General features: G+C 46.0%; 1 protein-coding gene across 8 annotated transcripts in view; it reads left to right on the top strand.

Annotated features, from left to right (window-relative positions):
- LOC135203593 (prolyl 3-hydroxylase OGFOD1-like) overlaps nucleotides 1–20,245 on the top strand; it is a 286,279-nt gene that overhangs the window by 145,307 nt on the left and 120,727 nt on the right. For all 8 annotated transcript variants that reach the window (XM_064233381.1, XM_064233383.1, XM_064233384.1 and 5 more), the window contains one exon: nucleotides 3,155–3,294. In XM_064233381.1, coding sequence (XP_064089451.1) covers nucleotides 3,155–3,294 — 140 coding nt within the window. The remainder of the gene's footprint in view (nucleotides 1–3,154; nucleotides 3,295–20,245) is intronic.

Raw genomic sequence — 20,245 nt, forward strand, 5'->3', positions numbered from 1 at the left:
GAGATTCACTGCAATATGTTGCACGTCCGTGAGAAACTTCTCGATAGACGATAATAATTGTTAAATTATGTCTAGCATCTATTGGAGAGAGTTGTAAAAAACCTGAGAGAAGTCTTCTTCATAATCGCTTCGCAAGGAGGAAGACGACCAGGCTTCCTATAGATTACTTCATTATTCTTGACCCAAGAGATGTAGCAATTTACGCCATCTTTAGTTTAAAGAAAGGGGAATAAACTTTAGTCTTTTTCCCCTAAATATAAATTCTTAACAGATGTTAAGATAAAGGGCGTCAAAGGAAGAAAAGATTATACTTTATGCTTCTTTTTTGGCCTTAGATATATTGGATTCACAGAGATCATAACGTTCTTCTCACAGCATGTTTCGTAAGAAATTTCCCAGAGATTCTGGAGGTTCTATTAGAATCCAGTATATAGACCTGTAAAACCTCTCCATTCTGAGTCGGTCTGCGTGCAGACTGACCAGAAGGAGACATGGTAAGAGGATTTTTTTTTTCAAGGTAAAAGGCAAGGTCATGGTAAAGACATAGACTTGCTGCAGATCTTGCTGGTGGGAATAGGGAAGCTGTCCTCTTCCTATACCTCTGTGAACCACATACGGGGTGTTTTCTTCCCTTTCAGAGGGAAGAATCACCTTTGTCTATATCTTTTATCAATAACGCAGTATAAGGTTATATTCTGTCTCTGCAAGGAGAATTAGATATAGCAGAGAATTAAGATCTTCGGGATCTTATACGATACCTCTATACGATAAGAGTAGGATATCATGCACTGAGTATGGGATTCTTTTTGTTTGGAGCCCTCAGATTCCGTTTTATGACAAGATGGAACTGCTCCTCATAAAACTTCTTTCAGAAATTTTATGAGGGAATTCCTCGTTTCTCTCGGTCCTATACGACCAAGAAGAAAAGGGAATTTTTTGTGCATTGGAATCTCGCATCAGATTCTATGGGAACTCGGCAATGGGCTCTTGCCAGCATAATATGTCTGGCAAAAGAACTAAAACCCTCTGTTCCTCACTCAACGCTCCAGATAGAGTTTCGTTATTCAGACAGGGTCCTTATGTTTTCATCTACAGAAGAAGAAATGGTTGAAACGTTTGCCTACAGAGTTTTTGGAATGTGATGAGGGCTCAAAATGCTGCCCAGTTAGTATTAAGAGGGATATATATAAAGAGCTAAGAAATCAGGGGTCCGCCCAATTTCTACTCTGAGTCTCCTTCGACTTCCAGGCTCCTTCCCTTCATTCGGGCAAGGATAGGGAAGATTCTACAACGAGAAACCTCATCAACATGTAAGAAGAGATCTCTGTAGCAACAGAAGTAATCACAAAGGATCCTTTTCGGAATAAGACACTTTTCTCTCATACTGTTAGATTTCATATCAATTATGGATGTAGTTGACTACTCTCCTCCCCTTGCCGGAGAGGCCGAGAGCTCAAAGTGGAAGAAGGTCTTCCACCCTTCTCAAAGTCTCCTGATAAACTATTGTGGTTGTTTAGGACTTTCGGACAATGTAGCGCCAACTAGGGGCTAAATGCCATAACAGGCGTAAAAAACGCCAGAGCGACAGTCCCCAAGAATCACTGTCATTGTCTGGTGAGGAGAAAGAGTGGGCCTCCAACCTGGCTTAGATTTGCTAGAGGCGAACAAATCGGACAGATAAGAGAGTTCGATGGGGACATCGACAGACATCTTCGAGACTCTAACAAGCTCGAAGCTCTAACAAGTGGGGAGGAACTGGCCAGGCTCCAGAGGCGAGGCTCCAGGCAGGCGCAAGGCGCCAGCCAAGAGCGAGGCGCCAGGCAGGCGCGAGGAGCCAGCCAGGCACCAGGCACCAGACAAGCGCGAGGCGCCAGCCAGGCGCGAGGAGCCAACCAGGCAAGTGCGAGGCGCCAGCCAGGTGCGAGGCGCCAGTCAGGCGTGAGGCGCCAGCCAGGCTCTAGGCTTCATCCAGAAAATATCCATTTCTAAGAAAGCCCTGGTCTTCTTTGAAACTATGTGATCACTAAAACACTTCATGAGTATCTTGATGATTCCTTCAAACAGCTGACAATTAAAAGCGAATGAAGTGCAAGCTTTTATGAATTCTTGTTCTTTCCATAACAATATGTCATTAAGTACATATTAGCTGTCATTTACGGGAGATGCAACTCTGGGTTGACCTCCCTTTATACGAAGGATGTCAAGTTGACCCACGAGAGATACGTCTCTCTGGGTTATACGTGTCTACGGATAAGTTGCTGGGATAGGGAGCCGACACTGATCCTTAACTAGTGAGTTAAATCTTAATTTAACAGATTTTTTTATTATTTGGGTTGTTTGAAAGAAGTTTGGGGATAACTCTTTTTCAAGTTAAGCACGAACACTCGTGTGAGGATCAGGTGATCGGGATCGGTGTTGTGCTCCTGAATTATGCCACTAGGCATAGGTGTTTTGTCATGTAAGTGGATAGGACCCCTTTGACAAATAACCATTAGATTCTGTCAAGTAAGTGGATAAGACCCTATTGACAGATCTACAAGAACTCTTAGCCATAGGTCACATCCTCGCTGAGGCTCTTGAGACGAAGCAGATTCCTAGCAATAGCTAGGAGGTCAACCCTTCGTCTAAACACATAGGAACCAAGGTTTTATTTATTTATTACCTACAACGTATGTTGTTTCCTGTCTATTCAGTAAATTAGCTGTCTCTTACCCTCCGCCAAAGGTGCCAATCAGCTAAGAAGTATATATCTGACAGGTAAGTTGAATGCATAAAAATGTTATTGTCATGATACAATAAAGTTTTATGCATACTTACCTGGCAGATATATACGATTAATGGCCCACCCAGCCTCCCCTCAGGAGACAGGTGGAAGAGAAAATCTGTCTTAGAAAACGGGAATGGTTCCTATTCCCGCCACCCAGCGGCGGGGCGGTAGATCACCTGACCTACCTGTTGCGTGTGCCGCGAAATTCGAATTTCTATCGGGGACGACAGAGTCTATAGCTAAGTATATATCTGCCAGGTAAGTATGCATAAAACTTTATTGTATCATGACAATAACATTTTGCATTTTCATGATAAATACTAGATTTCATTGAACTTATGTATGTATGCCAAAAAATTAAGTGTAAATTTCATTGTCTATTTTCAGATAATGGTTTCAAGTTACTGACTGAACCCTTCAAATGTATGTATATGCCACATTTCCTGCAAGATGGTAATTTCCTACAGAATGTGAAAGAAGAACTGTCAAGTTTAGAGTTACATAAGAAGAGTAATGACCTTTATAAGGTACTACTACTGTATAATACTGTGTTTTCATATAATGATAATCACTTGCTATATTGATATAATTTTAGTCAAGGAGTAAATATTTGGATACCTCTTGTCATCTAATGTCAGCAACAAGGTATTGAACAGGGATTGAAAAGTGTAATGTACATGAGAGTGCTGTACCAGGAACGTCAGATGTTGTGGTTCCATATCTGGAGCTTTTCATCTTTTCACTTTCTAATTGGGATCACTTGGAATATTACTCACATGGAACTCAATCATGGTTTATAGTGTAGCGCTGTCTCGTCCTCAAGGATTACCCTTTCCATGGTCTATCCAGAGCTCCATGGTGACCAGACTAATGTCAAAGAATTCTCTTAACTGGTATTGTGGCCAGATATTGTGTCATAATGATAAACATTATGACGTGATAGAGTATAAATGGACTTAGGATAAGAGGGCACTTTCTATTATCTACAGCAAATGCTGATACTCAGTTTATCTATGTCAAAACCGGAAGATGAAGAAGTGGTTATGCACATACACACAATCGTATTGTTTACATACGACCAAAATCTTACCAAAATGCCATTCATTTTCTGGTTGTTCAAGAAACCCCAGAGCTCAGAGAAGTCCATTCTTTGCTTATTGATTCAGCTAAGTGCATAATTTTAAGTTCCAGTTAAAAAAAATTTTTAGTTTGGACTGTGGAACAATGATTTATTTGTGCGTGAAAAGCCATAATTGGCTTATTTCACCAGCATACATCGGCACTTCTTACGATTTATGATCGTTAGGCTAGTTCCGACAATTTCGTTCTCCGCCTATTAATCGCATTACCGAGGCTCAAGGAAACACACAAGTTAAGGGCTAAGGGTACAATTTTAAGTTTCAGTTGAAAATTTTTTAGTTTATAATATGGATCAATGGTTTTATTTTGTGTGAAAAGCTGTAAACCGTCGTTTTGTTCATGAAACTTACCTGTCAGATATATATATAGCTGTATTTTTCCGAATCCCGACAGAAATTTAAACACTTACGACACACGCAGTGGGAGTCAGGTGGTTAGTACCCATTCCCGCCGGCTGGGAGGCGGTATCAGGAATTCATTCCCATTTCTATTCATAATTTTTCTGTCGCCGGTGCTGGAAACACCTGTTTTGCAGCACCTCCGTCCAGATTTTGGAAACTTACTAGCTACTTGAGTATCCCCTTTTGGTTTTTCTTTGGTATCTGAATTGGATCGGTGGCTTGGCACACGTTGACTTTGGTTTGATTTGAATTTGGTATTGATTTTTCTTTGATCAAGATGTCAGGGTCTAGTTCTGCTAGCGCTAGATTTTGTTCCATGTCTGAATGTAGAGGTAGGCTACTGAAAGCTTCAGTAGACCCACATTCTGTTTGTAAAGTTTGCAGGGGGAATGAATGTACGTTTGAAAGTCGTTGTAAGGAGTGTGAAAGACTAACATTAAGGAGGTCTTCCTCCAGGAGTGTTTCAGGTAGGCAAGATTTAAATTATTCTCCTGCTAACCCTCCTTCTGTAGATTATGCTCCTACCCCTGTAGTGTTGCCTCCGGCCCCTGAGACAGTGTCGGTAGAAGGTAATACATTATCGCTAATTCTTGAGTCGATTCGTAACTTAGAATCAAAAGTGTTAGCTCTGGAGAGCAAAAGTGAAGAGAAGTGCAGTGAAAGTGCCCCTTGTGTAGTGGAGGGTGCGTCAGATCGGCCTCATTCCGCCTCTAGACCTAGACCTCTGCTTGACTCCCAGATTACGGGGAGAGAGCATGTCGAAAGTCGAAGGAGGGTTACGAGGAACCCCCACCGATCTGGCGTGCCTTCGGCAGCTTCTGACGAACATACCCAGACTGCCAAGGAGCGTGCGCGTGCACGTCTTCTCAAGGAGTGCTTTTCTTCTTCTGAAGCTTCCTCCCCGCGCAAGGGGTGGAGCTCTCATACCGCATCACGTCCGCTGAAAAGGACGGCTCGCGTGCGGGACGCTTCACGTCCAAGTTGTTCTCCGGAACTTTGCTCGTCGCCCGATAGTGCGTTTGCTGCTTTTCCTCCGCAGAAGAAGCGTAAGGATTATTCGGAGGCGGAGTCTTCCCTAGATGTTTCTTTCGAGCGCCGCAGTCGCTCTAAGGTGCGTGAAGCGGCGGTTCCTGGGAGTAGCAAGAAGGCGTCCCCTCGCCACTCTCCTGCTCACAGGATCAGCCCCTCCCCAGAAAAGGAGGCTTCACCTACAAGCAAGATTCTCCAGTCTCTTCAGCAGCAACTTCGAGATGTTTTTCCTTCGAGAGAGACTGTTCCACGTCGCCGTAAGAAGGATGACAATCTTCCTGTGAAGAGGTCGAGGCGTTCACCCTCTCCCTCTCCTCGCTCGTCTCTCTCTCCGTTTGAGTCTCCCTCTAGAGTTCGTTCTGCTCCCCAGCAACTTTCTAGAGGAGGCGAGAAATTAGTTTCTCGCTCTCGTGAAGCGGTTGTTTCCGCTGCTACGAAACTTGTGGATAAGAAGCGAGTTTCTTTAGATGCCGAGCGCGCTTCTGTGAAAGTCAAACGCGCTTTAGTGGACGCCGAACGTGACTCGGTGCAAGTTTCGCGAGCGCCAGTGGACGCTCAGCGAGTTTTAGTGGACGCTCGGCGTGCACCAGTGGACGCTCGGCGCGCATCAGTGGACGCTCGGCGCGCACCAGTGGACGCTCAGCGCGCACAAGTGGACGCCAGGTGTACACCTGCGGCGTTTGAGCGCGCTTCTGTCGGCGCCAGTAGATTGGCTTCGGACGCCAAACGCGCGCCTACGGACGTCAGTTTTTCACTTCCGCAAGCACAAGCGGAGGCGGGAACTCTTCCTGTTCGCCGTTCTTTCTCTTTTGAGAAAGCTCGGGACTCTTCTTTACTTCCTCCGACTTCTCCAGTGTCTGAAGAGGAAGTTAGTGACGCTTTCGTCGAAGTGGACGAAGAACAGCAGTTGGCTCCAGTTTCGACGGACTACAAGGTTTTGACTCGTTTACTTCAGTCAGTCTTTGCAGACACTTTCCAACCTGAAGCTCCACGTACTCCTCCCTCTCAGTTTTCGTCTTCCAAAGCTGCTAAGATCTCGGGCTTTGTGAGAATGAAGAAGTCGCTTTCTACGAAGCAAGCTTTTAGAAAGGTCCATGATTGGATGGAAAAGAGGAAAGCTTCGGGCAAGACCTCTTTCGCTTTACCACCTTCAAGACTCGGTGGCAAAGCTGGTATGTGGTATGAGACGGGAGAAAACGTCGGAGTCAAAGCTTCCAGCCTCAGCTCAAGGAGACTTTGGTAGCATTGTAGACGCCACCAGAAGATCTTTTTTGTCTTCCTCGAAGGTCTCGTGGACACATAGCGAGTTAGACTTTCACCTTAAAGGCCTCTTCAGGACACTAGAGGTCTTTAATTTTCTTGACTGGTGCCTGGGAGTATTGGATGCCAGGTCCAGGAGTTTCTGATTCCATCAGTCTGGGGGAGCTGTCCAGTGTATTGTCTTGCATGGACAAGGCCGTCAGGGATGGTTCTGAGGAATTGGCTGCTCATTTCAGCACGGGACTGCTTAAGAAAAGAGCACTTTTTTGCAATTTTACTGCAAAGTCGGTCTCACCAGCGCAAAAAGCGGATCTTCTTTTCGCTCCTTTCTCAGAACATCTCTTCCCCCAGTCTATGGTAAAGGACATAGCTGCTAGTCTCCAGGAGAAAGCAACTCAAGACCTTCTGGCACAGTCTTCTAGGAAGCCTGCTACTTCTTCGTCTTCTGGGTCCTCTGCTTTGAAGAAGTCGAAGCCCTTTCGATCCGCTTCTTCCTCGAAGCCAGCCCCTCGAGGAAGAGGCTCTTTCAGAGGCAAGACTCCCGCTCCTTCCAAGAGCAAGAAGTGAGAGGGAAGTCCTTCAGACACCGGTAGGAGCCAGGCTTCTACATTTCGCGAAAGCTTGGGAAGAGAGAGGTGCCGACGCTTGGTCTCTGGACATCGTCAAGAAGGGGTACAGAATTCCTTTCCTGATGTTACCCCCGCTGTCTTCGACACCAAAGGATTTGTCTCCGTCGTATCAGGGAGAAAAGCAGAAAGTGCTTCACGATCTACTAGATCAAATGATCGAGAAGCAGGCAGTGGAACAGGTCTTCGACCGGAGTTTCTCCGGGGTTTTACAACCGTCTGTTCCTAGTGCCGAAGCAGTCAGGGGGGTGGCGCCCCGTTCTGGATGTCAGCAGTCTAAATCGCTTCGTTACCAAGCAGAAGTTCAAGATGGAGACACCTCAATCCGTGCTTGCAGCTTTAAGACCGGGGGATTGGATGGTCTCGTTAGACCTTCAGGACGCATACTTTCACGTCCCCATCCATCCCCGATCAAGAAATACCTGCGGTTTGTCCTGAAAGGGAAGATTTTCCAATTCAGGGCACTCTGCTTCGGTCTCAGCACGGCGCCGATGGTGTTCACCGTTCTTATGAAGAACGTTGCGAGGTGCCTCCATCTTGCGGAAATAAGGATCTCTCTCTACCTAGACGACTGGCTTATTCGAGCCTCATCGCAAGACAGGTGTCTGAAGGACCTTCACACGACTCTGTCGTTAGCGAAGTCCCTGGGACTTCTGGTGAATCTCGAGAAGTCGCATCTGACTCCTTCTCAATCCTTAGTCTATCTGGGGATTCAGATGGACTCAGTGGCTTTTCGGGCTTTTCCGTCCCAGGGGCGACAACTTCAATGCCTGGACAAAGTGTCGGCCTTTCTAGGGAAGGAAACATGCTCGGTGAGGGAATGGATGAGTCTGCTGGGGACCATTTCCTCACTGGAGAAGTTTGTTTCTCTGGGAAGGTTGCACCTCCGACCACTTCAGTTCTTCCTCTCAAGCAATTGGTCACGCAAACAGGATCTAGAAGAGGTCTTGTTTTTGACGGAAGAAGTGAAAAAGCACCTCAAATGGTGGTTGGATCCAAAGAAGCTTGCGGAAGGACTTTCGCTCAAGCTTCGGAACCCCGACCTAGTGTTGTTCTCCGACGCGTCCTCCACGGGTTGGGGAGCAACACTGGGAGGGAGAGAAGTGTCAGGCACCTGGAGAGGGGAACAGGTGTCCTGGCACATCAACCTAAAAGAACTCTCAGCGGTTTACCTTGCTCTAAGGTTCTTCGAGGAGGAAGTCTCCAGCAAAGTGGTTCAGATAAACTCGGACAACACCACAGCCTTGGCATACCTCAGGAAACAGGGGGGAACTCACTCTCATTCTCTGTTCGTCATCGCGAGGAATATCCTGATTTGGGCGAAGTCGCAAAACGTCACGATTCTGACAAGGTTTGTGTCAGGCGTGGAAAATGTGCGAGCGGACCTTCTCAGTCGGCAAGGACAGCTTCTGCCGACGGAATGGACCCTTCATCAGGAAGTATGCCAGGCGCTATGGAAGCTGTGGGGACGTCCTCATGTGGACGTTTTCGTAACTTCCCGAACGAAGAGACTTCCGCTGTATTGCTCCCCAGTTCTGGACCCGGGAGCAGTGGCAGTAGACGCCCTACTGTGGAATTGGTCGGGACTAGACATTTACGCTTTTCCCCCATTCAAAATCCTCGGGAAGTAATGAGGAAGTTCGCTGCATCAGAAGGAGCGAGAATGACCCTCATCGCCCCCTTCTGGCCAGCGGCCGACTGGTTCACGGAGGTGATGTCCTTCCTAGTAGACTTTCCGAGGACTCTGCCCCTAAGGAAAGATCTACTCAGACAGCCCCACTTCGAGAGGTACCACAAAAACCTCCCCGCTCTGAGTCTGACTGCGTTCAGACTATCAAGAAGTTGGCCAGAGCGAGGGGTGTTTTTCAAGACCTGTGGCAACGGCGATTGCCACCGCAAGGAGGCCCTCCTCAATCGCAGTTTACCAATCAAAGTGGCTGTCTTTAGAAGTTGGTGCAGAAGGAAGGGCATTTCCTCCACCTCAACCTCTGTGAGCCAAATAGCAGATTTCCTTCTTCACCTTAGGAAAGAAGCGAAACTAGCCGTTCCCACGATTAAAGGCTACAGAAGCGTGCTTTCTGTGGTCTTCAGACATAGAGGACTCGACTTAGCGAATGATAGAGACATTCATGATCTCATTAGATCATTTGAGACTGTGAAAGTTCTCCAACCTAAAGTACCATCGTGGAACTTAGACGTGGTACTGAAGTTTCTCATGTCGAGTCAATTTGAACCGCTCCATTTAGCCTCGCTTAGGAATCTTACTAAGAAGACCATTTTCCTAACCGCTCTGGCGACGGCGAAGAGGGTTAGCGAAATTCAAGTCATAAGCAAGCATATTGGGTTCAAGGATCATAGTGCAGTTTGTTCCTTAAGTCCTACGTTCTTAGCAAAGAACGAGAACCCTTCCAACCCTTGGCCGAGAACGTTCGAGATCAAGGGGTTGTCGGAGCTAGTGGGACCTGAAGCTGAGAGAGTCCTGTGTCCTGTCAGGGCTCTCAAGTTTTATTTGCAGAGAACCAGAGCATGCAGAGGTTCTTCGGAGAACTTGTGGTGCTCTGTGAAAAAACCAGATCTTCCGATGTCGAAGAATGCACTGGCGTTCTTCTTAAGGAGTACGGTTAAGGAAGCCCATGAAAAGTGTAGTGAAAGTGACATGGAGCTTCTGAAAGTGAAAGCCCACGAGTTGAGGGCTATTGCTACTTCGGTGGCTTTTCACAAAAATATGGCAATCAAAGACATTTTGGGCGCCACTTATTGGCGAAGCAATTCGGTGTTCGCTTCACACTACCTGCGGGAGGTGAAAGCAACATACGAAAATTGTTACTCGCTCGGACCATACGTCGCTGCAGACACTGTTTTGGGGGCAGGAGGTAGCGCTCATCCTATCCTTTAATGGTTTAGGGGAGTTTTTAACTTGTGTTATGGTTGTGGGGTTGACCGCCTGCGGCGGATCTCCCTTCCATTAGCTTAGTCTATGTGGGATACTTTTGGTAGGCTACGCCAGGTGGTTTGGTTTTTACTTCGTTGCCCTCATTTGTATGGTCCAATGGTCTAGTCACGTCGTGGTCTCGCCCCTGTTGACAGATCATCTGGAGTGCACCAGCTATATAGGTCTCTACCTCGCTGGCAACTCTAGTAGCACAAGCAGACTTACGCGGCAGTAACCACGAAGTCAGCTATGCTAACAGGTAAGGAATCAAGATATCAATTATCTGCATATATGTTTCCTCCTAAAATCTTCTCTATTCTGTCTACTCCCACCACCAAAGGTGGGATTCAGCTATATATATATCTGACAGGTAAGTTTCATGAACAAAATGATATTGTAATGATACAATTAAGTTTGTTCATACTTACCTGGCAGATATATATAATCAAGTCCCACCCACCTCCCCTCAGGAGACAGTGGAAATAAAAAATTATGAATAGAAAATGGGAATGATTCCTGATACCCGCCTCCCAGCGGCGGGAATGGGTACTAACCACCTGACTCCCACTGCGTGTGTCGTAAGTGTTTAAATTTCTGTCGGGATTCGGAAAAATACAGCTATATATATATCTGCCAGGTAAGTATGAACAAACTTAATTGTATCATTACAATATCATTTTTCGCCAGTACACATCGGCGCCAATGATTTAGGATCGTTAGCTGCGAGAGTTCCATTTTCACTTACTGATTTCATAATTGAATTTCATGGAAACATTGAGGTTGGAAGCTAAGTGCATAATTTCAAGTTCCAGTTGAACATTTTTTAGTTTGGACCATGGAACAATGATTTTATTGTGCATGAAAAACCATAGAATGGCTTTTTCGCTAGTACGTACACATCATCGCTTACTACATTTTGTGATCGTTAGTTATTTGTAGAAGCAAAAATTGCTTTAAGGAATTTATCATTCTATTTAATGAATTATTCCACAATTATTATTAACCCTTAAACGCCAAAGCAGTATTTTAAAAATCGTCTCCCGTGTGCCGGCGGCGTTCGCGAGTGAGCGCCGAAGCGGAAAATTTTTTTTTTTTTCAAAAAATCACAGCTCGCTTAGTTTTCAAGATTAAGAGTTCATTTTTGGCTCCTTTTTTTGTCATTGCCTGAAGTTTAGTATGCAACCATCAGAAATGAAAAAAAAAAATCATTTATAAATATTGGAATATATGACAGCTCGAAAAAAATTTCATATATAATTGTATACAAATCGCGCCGTGAGCAAAACGGTTAAAGCTAACGAGTTAATTTTTTTTCGTTATATTGTACACTAAATTGAAATCCTTTTGGTATAGAACATATTGTAAAACGATCAAGGCAACACAGAGAAAATATTATCACAAAATGATGCATGAATTCGTAACGCGCGGACATAAAAATATTTATCAAAAATTCACCATAAATCAAAATATTGTGCTAGAGACTTCCAATTTGTTGCAAAATGAAGGTAAGTGATTGAATATTACTAGAATATAAGAGTTTTAGCTTACAATTGCGTTTTTCGACCATTCGGTAAAGTCAAAGTTTACCGAAGGTTGAAATTTTGGCACTTATCATTATTTATATGAAAATATTTCAAAATTGATAAAAGCTACAACCATGAGTTGTTTTTTGTTGTATTCTACATGAAATTGCACACATTTTCATATATAATACTCCATGTAACGGCTAATATGAAATGGTGCAAAAATTATGTCAAAGTGACGAAATAATTTCTAAGATGTGTTGCTGATGCCTTTTAGTGCGAGGAGAAAGAAATTCGCGCTTGCGTGCCTGGGTAACGATTGTAAACAAAACAACGCCTTGATCCGTGAGCTCCCAGCATCCCCCAAGGTGCGTGATTCAAAAGTTTTTGCCTAGTAGGCCTATAACTTTTTCCGCGAATTTAAAAAAAAAATTTATATCGACGTATATACGTCCAATCGGCACCCAACAGACAATTTATATCGACGTTTAATACGTCCAGTCGGTGTTGAAGGGTTATTATAATAGATAATCCTTCTATATAACAATGTCGGTAATAGCCTACCAGGCAGTAGCCTACAGTCTACATCGATTCAGTGAGAATATGTTAACCAGACTGTAGCAGATATTGTTTGTAGCCTATAACCTAGGATTATATATCCTAAGGGTGAACAAAAATAACCAACCTGGATTAGGTAGTGTACGATATGTTCTTCGGCCATGCGCTGCCCAGCATGCATCCGTTATTGGTAATTCTGTATACACTGTTGCGAGTCAGTTGGCTCCCGAGTATCCTGTAATAAAGTCCAGTCTCCAGGACGTTGTGTCATTGCAAACCCAACATGGCGCAGTGAGTAGGATAAGGACCAAGCCATGCCCCAGATACGTCGACCACCCCAGGCCACGCCGAGGCGTGCCTCACCTGCAATGCCAAGGGCCTTGTCACAGGCCGTCATGCAAGCACAGACGTTATTTGCAGACCAGCAGCGTGCCATCCGTTCCCTTCAGGATGCCCTTCCCGGTTCAGGAGCACGTGCCGGTAAAGTTCCTGTCTCTGCTGCCCCTGAGAAGTGTGAGGCTGGGTAATGTCTTCGGCAGCGTTCAGATCCTGGAGACGTTCGATGACGTATTGGATTCACCTTAACAAGTTCCCGCCGCAGGATATTGTCCTGCACATTAGGCTCAACTGTGTACCGGCGTTGCAACGTGCACTGGACGGTCGGTATTCAGATGCCAAATGGAATGCCCTCGCCCCAGACGCGGCTCTGGACGCCATCGGGAATATTGTGTTGCGGTCGTCGAATCAGGCAGTTCAGTGGTCTGAATTCTTTGCCCTCGCACAAGGGTGCGAGGAATTAGTGAGCGACTATTTTTCGAGGTGTGCTCAGAAGGCCACCGACTGTGATTTTGAGTGTCCCAAATGCGGGGAGTGTTTAATAGAGTACATGCTGTTGCGGAAAATAATGGTAGGCCTCAGTGACCCTGTATTAAAGAGGCATGTTTTTCAGACATGTGAGACATTTAAGAGTGTAGATGCCCTTCAGGCACTGTGCTGCACTTTCGAAGCTGCACGCCAAGATGTCGAAAGTGTCCCACGCGTCGCTATCAGTGAGCGGGGGTCTGCTGGCGCCTCGAGTGATGACGTCACAGGCATTGATGACGTAGAGCCAGACGTCGCGGTGTTGCGCGGTAATTCCAATGTGAAGCGTTGCGGAAATTGTGGGGGGCGCCATCCCTTTGGTCGAGCGTCGTGCCCAGTAAGAGGTATAACGTGCCACGGGTGCCAAAAGGTAGGGCACTTTCAGAAATGCTGCAGGAATACGAAGAAAGCGCCGCTTGCCTCGAGTTTAGCGATTGTTGCAGACACGCACCTCTCCCCCCACCCCTCGATCAAGGCTTGTGTTTCCCATAGAAACGGGAATTCAGTATCCACACTCGTCGTAGCAGACACAGGAGCACAGATCTGCGTTGCCGGACCCACGATTCTCTCAAGACTGCAAATAAATTCACTGGAGTTGCAGCCGCGAGCAGGTCTGAGGGACGTAGCTAATCTCCGAGTGAGATGTCTTGGATCAACGGCATGCTTCATTGATATAGGTGGGGCGACGCACGAAGCAGGAGGTTTACTTTGTGCCGACGGCCAAGAACTTCTATATATCGCTGAATGCTTGTAAGGAGCTGGGAATAGTACCCCTGACTTCCCTCACCCCTACCATCTCGTTGCATCAGCTGATGTGCTTAATGAAGACGTCGCACGGCCTAACTCCCCTAAGACAATGAAGCCAGCCACCTTACCCATCCCGCCTGTGGAGGAGAATATACCGAGACTTGAGGAGTGGTTATTACGGCATTTCTCTTCAACAACCTTTAATACAACCAGGGAACCGTTACCTGTCATGACGGGCAAGCAGCACCACATCCATTTGTTGCCTGATGCCGTGCCTTATGCCTGTCACACGCCCGCGACAATCCCTAAGCATTGGGAAGAGGAGGTCAAGGCTCAACTTGACGAGGACGTTCGGAAGGGCGTGATAGAACCAGTCCCAGTGGGGGATGCAACGGAATGGTGTGCAAGGATGGTCGTTGTCGCCAAGAAGACGGGTCAACCTCGCCGCACAGTAGACTTCCAGCGCCTCAACGCCCACTGTCTTCGGGAAACTCATCATACACCGGCACCCTTCGACATGATTTCAAGCATCCCCATTCATACGTACAAGACTACGGCGGACGCCCACTGGGGTTTCCATCAAGTGGAATTGGACGAAGACAGCCGCCCGCTTGCGACCTTTATCACTCCATGGGGACGATACCGTTATCGTAGAACACCCATGGGCCACTGTTCGGCGTCGGACGCCTACACAAAAAGGTTTGATGATGCCCTGCAAGACATCACCAGAAAGCATAAATGCGTTGACGACACTTTGCTATACGATCACAGCATTGAAGAGGCGTTCTGGCATGTATATGAATTCCTGTCAACGTGTGCCTCTGCAGGTATCACACTCAAGCCCGAGAAGTTTAAATTCTGCAAGAGAGAGGTCACTTTTGTCGGTTATTACCTGGGATGGGAGTCATACAAACCCGCAGACGAACGACTAGACGCCATTCGTAACTTCCATATGCCAGAGAAGCCCTCCATCACGGATATTAGGTCGTGGTTCGGGTTCGTGAATCAGTTAGCGCCCTTCCTTGCAACGGCGCCCATCATGGAGCCCTTTAGGGACCTTCTCAGAAAGCCCACTGGAAAAAACGTTTACTGGGATAGTCAGCTACGTGACAAACTCCGGCAGGCACAGGAGGTCATCTGTCAATTAGCCAAGGACGGCTTGGCATATTACGACAAAAAACACGCCCTACGACGATAAGACGGATTGGAGTAAAGAAGGTATCGGGTTCGTAGTCCTTCAGCAGTATTGTATTTGTCAGTCAGCTGACAGCCCCTTTTGTTGCAAGGGCGGCTGGCGCCTTGCCCTGTGTGGTAGTCGACACCTCACCTCCTCTGAAGCTGGGTATGCCCCCGTAGAAGGAGAAGCCCTGGCAGTTACCTGGTGCTTGCGGAAGGCCAGGCTGTTCCTACTTGGGTGTCCTAATCTCACCATCATCACGGACCACCGTCCTCTCGTCAAGCTGCTGGGTGACAGAGCCCTTAAGGACGTCATCAACCCGAGATTATTCAACCTGAAAGAGAAGACACTCCAGTTCAAGTTCCACATGAAATACCTGCCCGGAAAAAGGAACACTGCCGCGGATTTTCTTTCAAGGTACCCGACCATGAGAGCACCCCGCGAAGCTTCCGACGTGGATTTGGAGGACGACATTCAAGTGGCAGTGGCATGTGCAACCGTGGCCGCCTTGGAACCGGATATCATCGTGTTGGATGAAGACTGCGTAAGGAGCGCCGCATCTAACGACCCTGTATATCAGCTCTTGCTTGCAAGGGTTGCAGCGGGTGACTGGCCCCAAAACAGAAGTCGCAAGAACTCGCTTGCCTTCGCCCCTTCTTCAGCGTTCGGACCGGCTAGCCATCAACCAGGATCTTGGTGACATACTCAGTGGACCAAGGATGTGTTCGCTTGGTTATACCCGAGGATTTACGCCGCCAGGTAGCCGCTAACCTACACGCAGGACACCAAGGCCTCGACTCGATGCTTAGAAGGGCCAGGCAGTCGGTCTATTGGCCGGGAATAGAAGGGGACCTTCAGCATTGCCGCGCCCGATGTACTTCATGCGATGAACATGCCCCCTCACTGCCTCCTGAAGAAATGATACACACGCCGCCTGCGGAATATCCCTTCCAGCAAGTCGTCGCAGATATGTTCCAGATAGAAGGCAGTGTATACATGGTGTATGCGGATAGACTAACAGGTTGGTTAGAAGTGGCTCATTTCCCCAATGGTGCCACGTCTAACAAAATCAGTAATCACCTTCGATCATATTTCTCGCGTTGGGGAGCACCAGAACAAATATCAACTGACGGAGGCACGAACTTGGCCAGCGAGGAGATGGAGGCCTTCTTCAAGAGATGGGGGTCAAGGTCCGGCTGTCGTCGGCCCAGTATCCCCAGTCTAACGGCAGGGCAGAAGCAGCTGTCAAATCGGCGAAGAGGCTACTCCGGGAAAATACATTAAAGGGTGAGCCCTTGAGTCGGACAAAACGGCCCTGGCGATACTTCAGTATCTCAACACTCCTCTCAGGGAAATTAACAAGTCGCCGTCCCAGCTTGCAACGGGTCGCCAGCTGCGCGATGGGTACCGACGGCCAGGAGACACCTGTTAGTAGACAGATATTGGAGGCAGACGATACGTCGAAGGGAGTTACAAGTGGCAAGGTCGCAGGAGGCGATGCGCATCCCTGGCACTACCAGAAGACTGCCGCCCATCGAACTAGGTACCCATGTACGCATACAAAACCAAGCTACCAAGCAATGGGATCGAACGGGCATAGTAACAGAAACAAAGCCCCATCGTCAGTACACCGTCAAGCTTAACGGGAGCGGCAGGCTGTCAAAAAGAAACAGACGACACCTGAGAGTCATCGCTCCGCCCTCTGGCACGCCCATGTCCCAGCACGAGTCCCTCCGCAAACCATACCCCGACAGAACAGGGGACACGCACCACACAGGAGCCCAACGTCGTTGATAGGCCAGAAGAGCCGCTGGTAAACCCAAGTGGCTCAAAGACTTTGTAGAGTGATGTTATTACCTTTTGTATGCAATTGCATCAGGAATTGGTATTTCTTTTCAGAGAATTTATGTATTTTATTTCGTTTTTGTGTATGCATCGAGAAGTTAGCTTTAATTTTTTTGTTTCTTCTCTTGTCTCATTGATCTAAGGGCATTTTTCCCTTTTATTTTTTGTCATGTATAAGAATGTTCTTGGGGGGGGGATGTACGATATGTTTTGTATTTTTCCCCTTTTTATTTTTGCCATGTATAAGTATATTCTTGAGGGGGGGATGTACGATATGTTCTTTGGCCATGCGCTGCCGAGCATGCATCCGTTATTGGTAATTCTGTATACGCTGTTGCGAGTCAGTTGGCTCCCGAGTATCCTGTAATAAAGTCCAGTCTCCAGGACGTTGTGTCATTGCAAACCCAACAGGTAGTAACTGGAATTGAGGTAAGATTTAAGGACATATCCTGTTAGGCTATGGACCTAGGCAGTAACCTAACGTTTACACCAAAGACATTAGGATTAGATAAAAGGCTACTGTCATCATTTTTTTTTTTACATAGCCTGTATACTTAAGCATTCTTAACACTGTAGATTTTCATGTGTATACCCTTAAAAGGGAATTAAATAATCTAGATTGATAACCTAGGCTAGGTGATAGTTAATCAGGATTAGACAATAGCCTAACTATCAAGTTCACATTAGTAAGTACATAGACCAAATGATCCATGAGGTAGTAGCCTATAATTACACCTGGTTAACCCTATACCTTTATAGGTAATTTAATTAATCAGGATTAGACAATAACCTATACTAGGTGATAGCCTAATTATAAAAGTTCACAACTGAGTTTCACATTGTAAAGTTACTGTTTTATATAGTAGACCAGATAGCCTAGGGCTAAGATATAAACAATCTGGGTTAGACAAACGATGTTATTCCTAACTATGAGTTTACATGCAAGTAACTGTTTTTATTATAGTCTTTACATTTGATCTAGAATGAGATGGATTAGGCAATACCCTCTCTAGGCTAAGAGAGAACAATTTAGGGAATATCCTATTGTTGATGTACTAAGTGGTAGTTTAGCCCAAATAGCCTAGGACTGGATATAAACAGTATCCTAGGCATAATTAAATAAGCAAAAGCCATTTAAAACTGGTTTGGGCTAACTAAACAATTAGTACATAGGATATTAATCCAAATGGTATAACAATTCAAATTAGATTTCACATACCAAGTGTAAAAGGACTGATAAGCCATATACAGCTGTCAAAACTAGGTTAAGCCTCAAAGGGCTTAAGTTAACATAGATTTGTAATAGAAACTTAAATTATGGAAACTGTATGAGGGACTACAGAGGTTTCCCTCATTGATAATTTTATACTGACTAGCTTCTGATAACAACTTGCTTTATGTCACTAAAGGCCTGCCATTATGCAGGACCCTCAGTTCAGGTGTTCCATATCAAGTTGCTCGGTTCATTTTGTGCCAGTGGCTATGGCTCATACCACATGCCATGGATATAGTCTAGTAAAAAACAATTAAAATTTGCTTGTTCAACTGTACCAAACTTGTAGTATGCTACTGGCAGCAAGTGTTAAGGATGAAACTGCTCATTTTAATGTGTCCTGTGATCTGTTATTCCTAGAATTCAGTTGGACTAAGGAAGTGGACATTATATCTTTCCAGTAAAAGCCCAGCAGCAGATATGTAACCCCTTTTTTTTTTCTTAGATCAAGATTTATGTTTGGGTCGAACCTCGGTAACATCAGTCCCCCAGTACCTTCCAGGTGTTTTATTTTTGGGCAGAAACCCAGTAACATCAGTCCTCAGTACCTCCTAGGGTAACTGCGCGGAGGTAGTAGAGGAATTTTTACATGGAGACATTCTTACTATAGAATATGAAGTAGCCATTGCCACTGAAATGACTGTGCTGAACCCAGATGGATCAGGGACACAAATTTCAGGTAGCCATGGATGAAACCTTCTAAAAGGAATTCTAGCCTCTTTGCAGCTATCAATGATGAATAGGATCTTCCCCACAAAAGGGATATAAGGATCCATATGACTCTGACTGAAATTACTATATTTCTGGGTCAACCTGTGTTCGCCGGTGAAAAGGTCCTTCTTATTACTTTTCTGATATAAATAGTTTCTAAATATACCAGAGAAAGTTTAAGCATTGGTATGCAGGGGTTACTACCCTCGCGCGAGCACCCCTAAGGGCGTCGTGTGTAAAGAAAGGGCGTGTGAAAGCCACTATTCACAGGTCGTCTTCCATTTAGATTATTCCTTCGTCAATATACACATGGGGTGTGCCGTACCAGCGGTTCCCACCGCACCAGCCTGGAACACCCCGCCACCGCCCGACACCAGTGCCATCTGACATCCTTCTTTTTGAACTCGTGAGCGTAGTACTACTTGTTGTTGTGCTCATACATTTTGCTTTTTTTGGACCCTTTTTGAGATGGCTGAGGCTCTACTTTCTTCTGCGCCAATGTTAAGTACCCTAAAATCTGTTTTGTTCATGAAACTTACCTGGCAGATATATATATAGCTGTATTCTCCGACGTCCGACAGAATTTCAAAACTCCCGGCACACGCAGTGGGCGGCCAGGTGGTTAGTACCCATTCCCGCCGCTGGGAGGCGGATATCAGGAACCATTCCCATTTTCTATTCAGATTTTTCTCTGTCGCCGGTCGGTAAACAACTGTTTACAGACCTCCGCCTAGGATTTTGAAACTTCTTGTGCTAACTTGAGTATTCTGATTGACTTTTGGTTTTGATTTGGGTTGTGGGCTTGGCATACGTGATAGTGGATTTGATTTGGATTTTGGCTTTGACTTTTCTTTGATTACGATGTCTGGATCTAGCTCTGCTAGCTTCAGGGTGTGTGAGGTGCAGGAATGTAAGGTGAGGTTACCGAAAGCTTCAGTAGACCCTCATTCGGTGTGCTCGAAATGTCAAAGTCATGTATGTATGTTGAATGATAGATGCGTCGAGTGTGAGCAATTGACTGAAGTTGAGTGGAAGGCATATGATTCTTACGTGAGAAAGCTTGAGCGTGATAGAATCAGGAGGTCTTCTTCTAGAAGTGCTTCTGTGAATAGAAGTCAGGGTAGGATTGTATCTCCATTAAATCCTCCTGTAGATGTAATTCAACCTAATCCTGTTGTATTGCCACCGAACAATCAGGAAGTGTCTACGGAAGGAAATGTATTATCTACGATTATGGAGTCGATTCGCGCCCTGGAATCGAAAGTGATTGCTCTACAATCAAATGTGTCTAAGTGCAATGATAGTGTTAGTGCATCTAGTGTTGTGGAGGGGGCGTCAGATCGGTCCCATAATGCCTCCAGGCCTAGGCCCCTGCCGGACTCCCAGGCCTTAGGG

This window comes from Macrobrachium nipponense, chromosome 36 (assembly GCF_015104395.2).
Source record: "Macrobrachium nipponense isolate FS-2020 chromosome 36, ASM1510439v2, whole genome shotgun sequence".
Lineage (NCBI taxonomy): Eukaryota > Metazoa > Arthropoda > Malacostraca > Decapoda > Palaemonidae > Macrobrachium > Macrobrachium nipponense.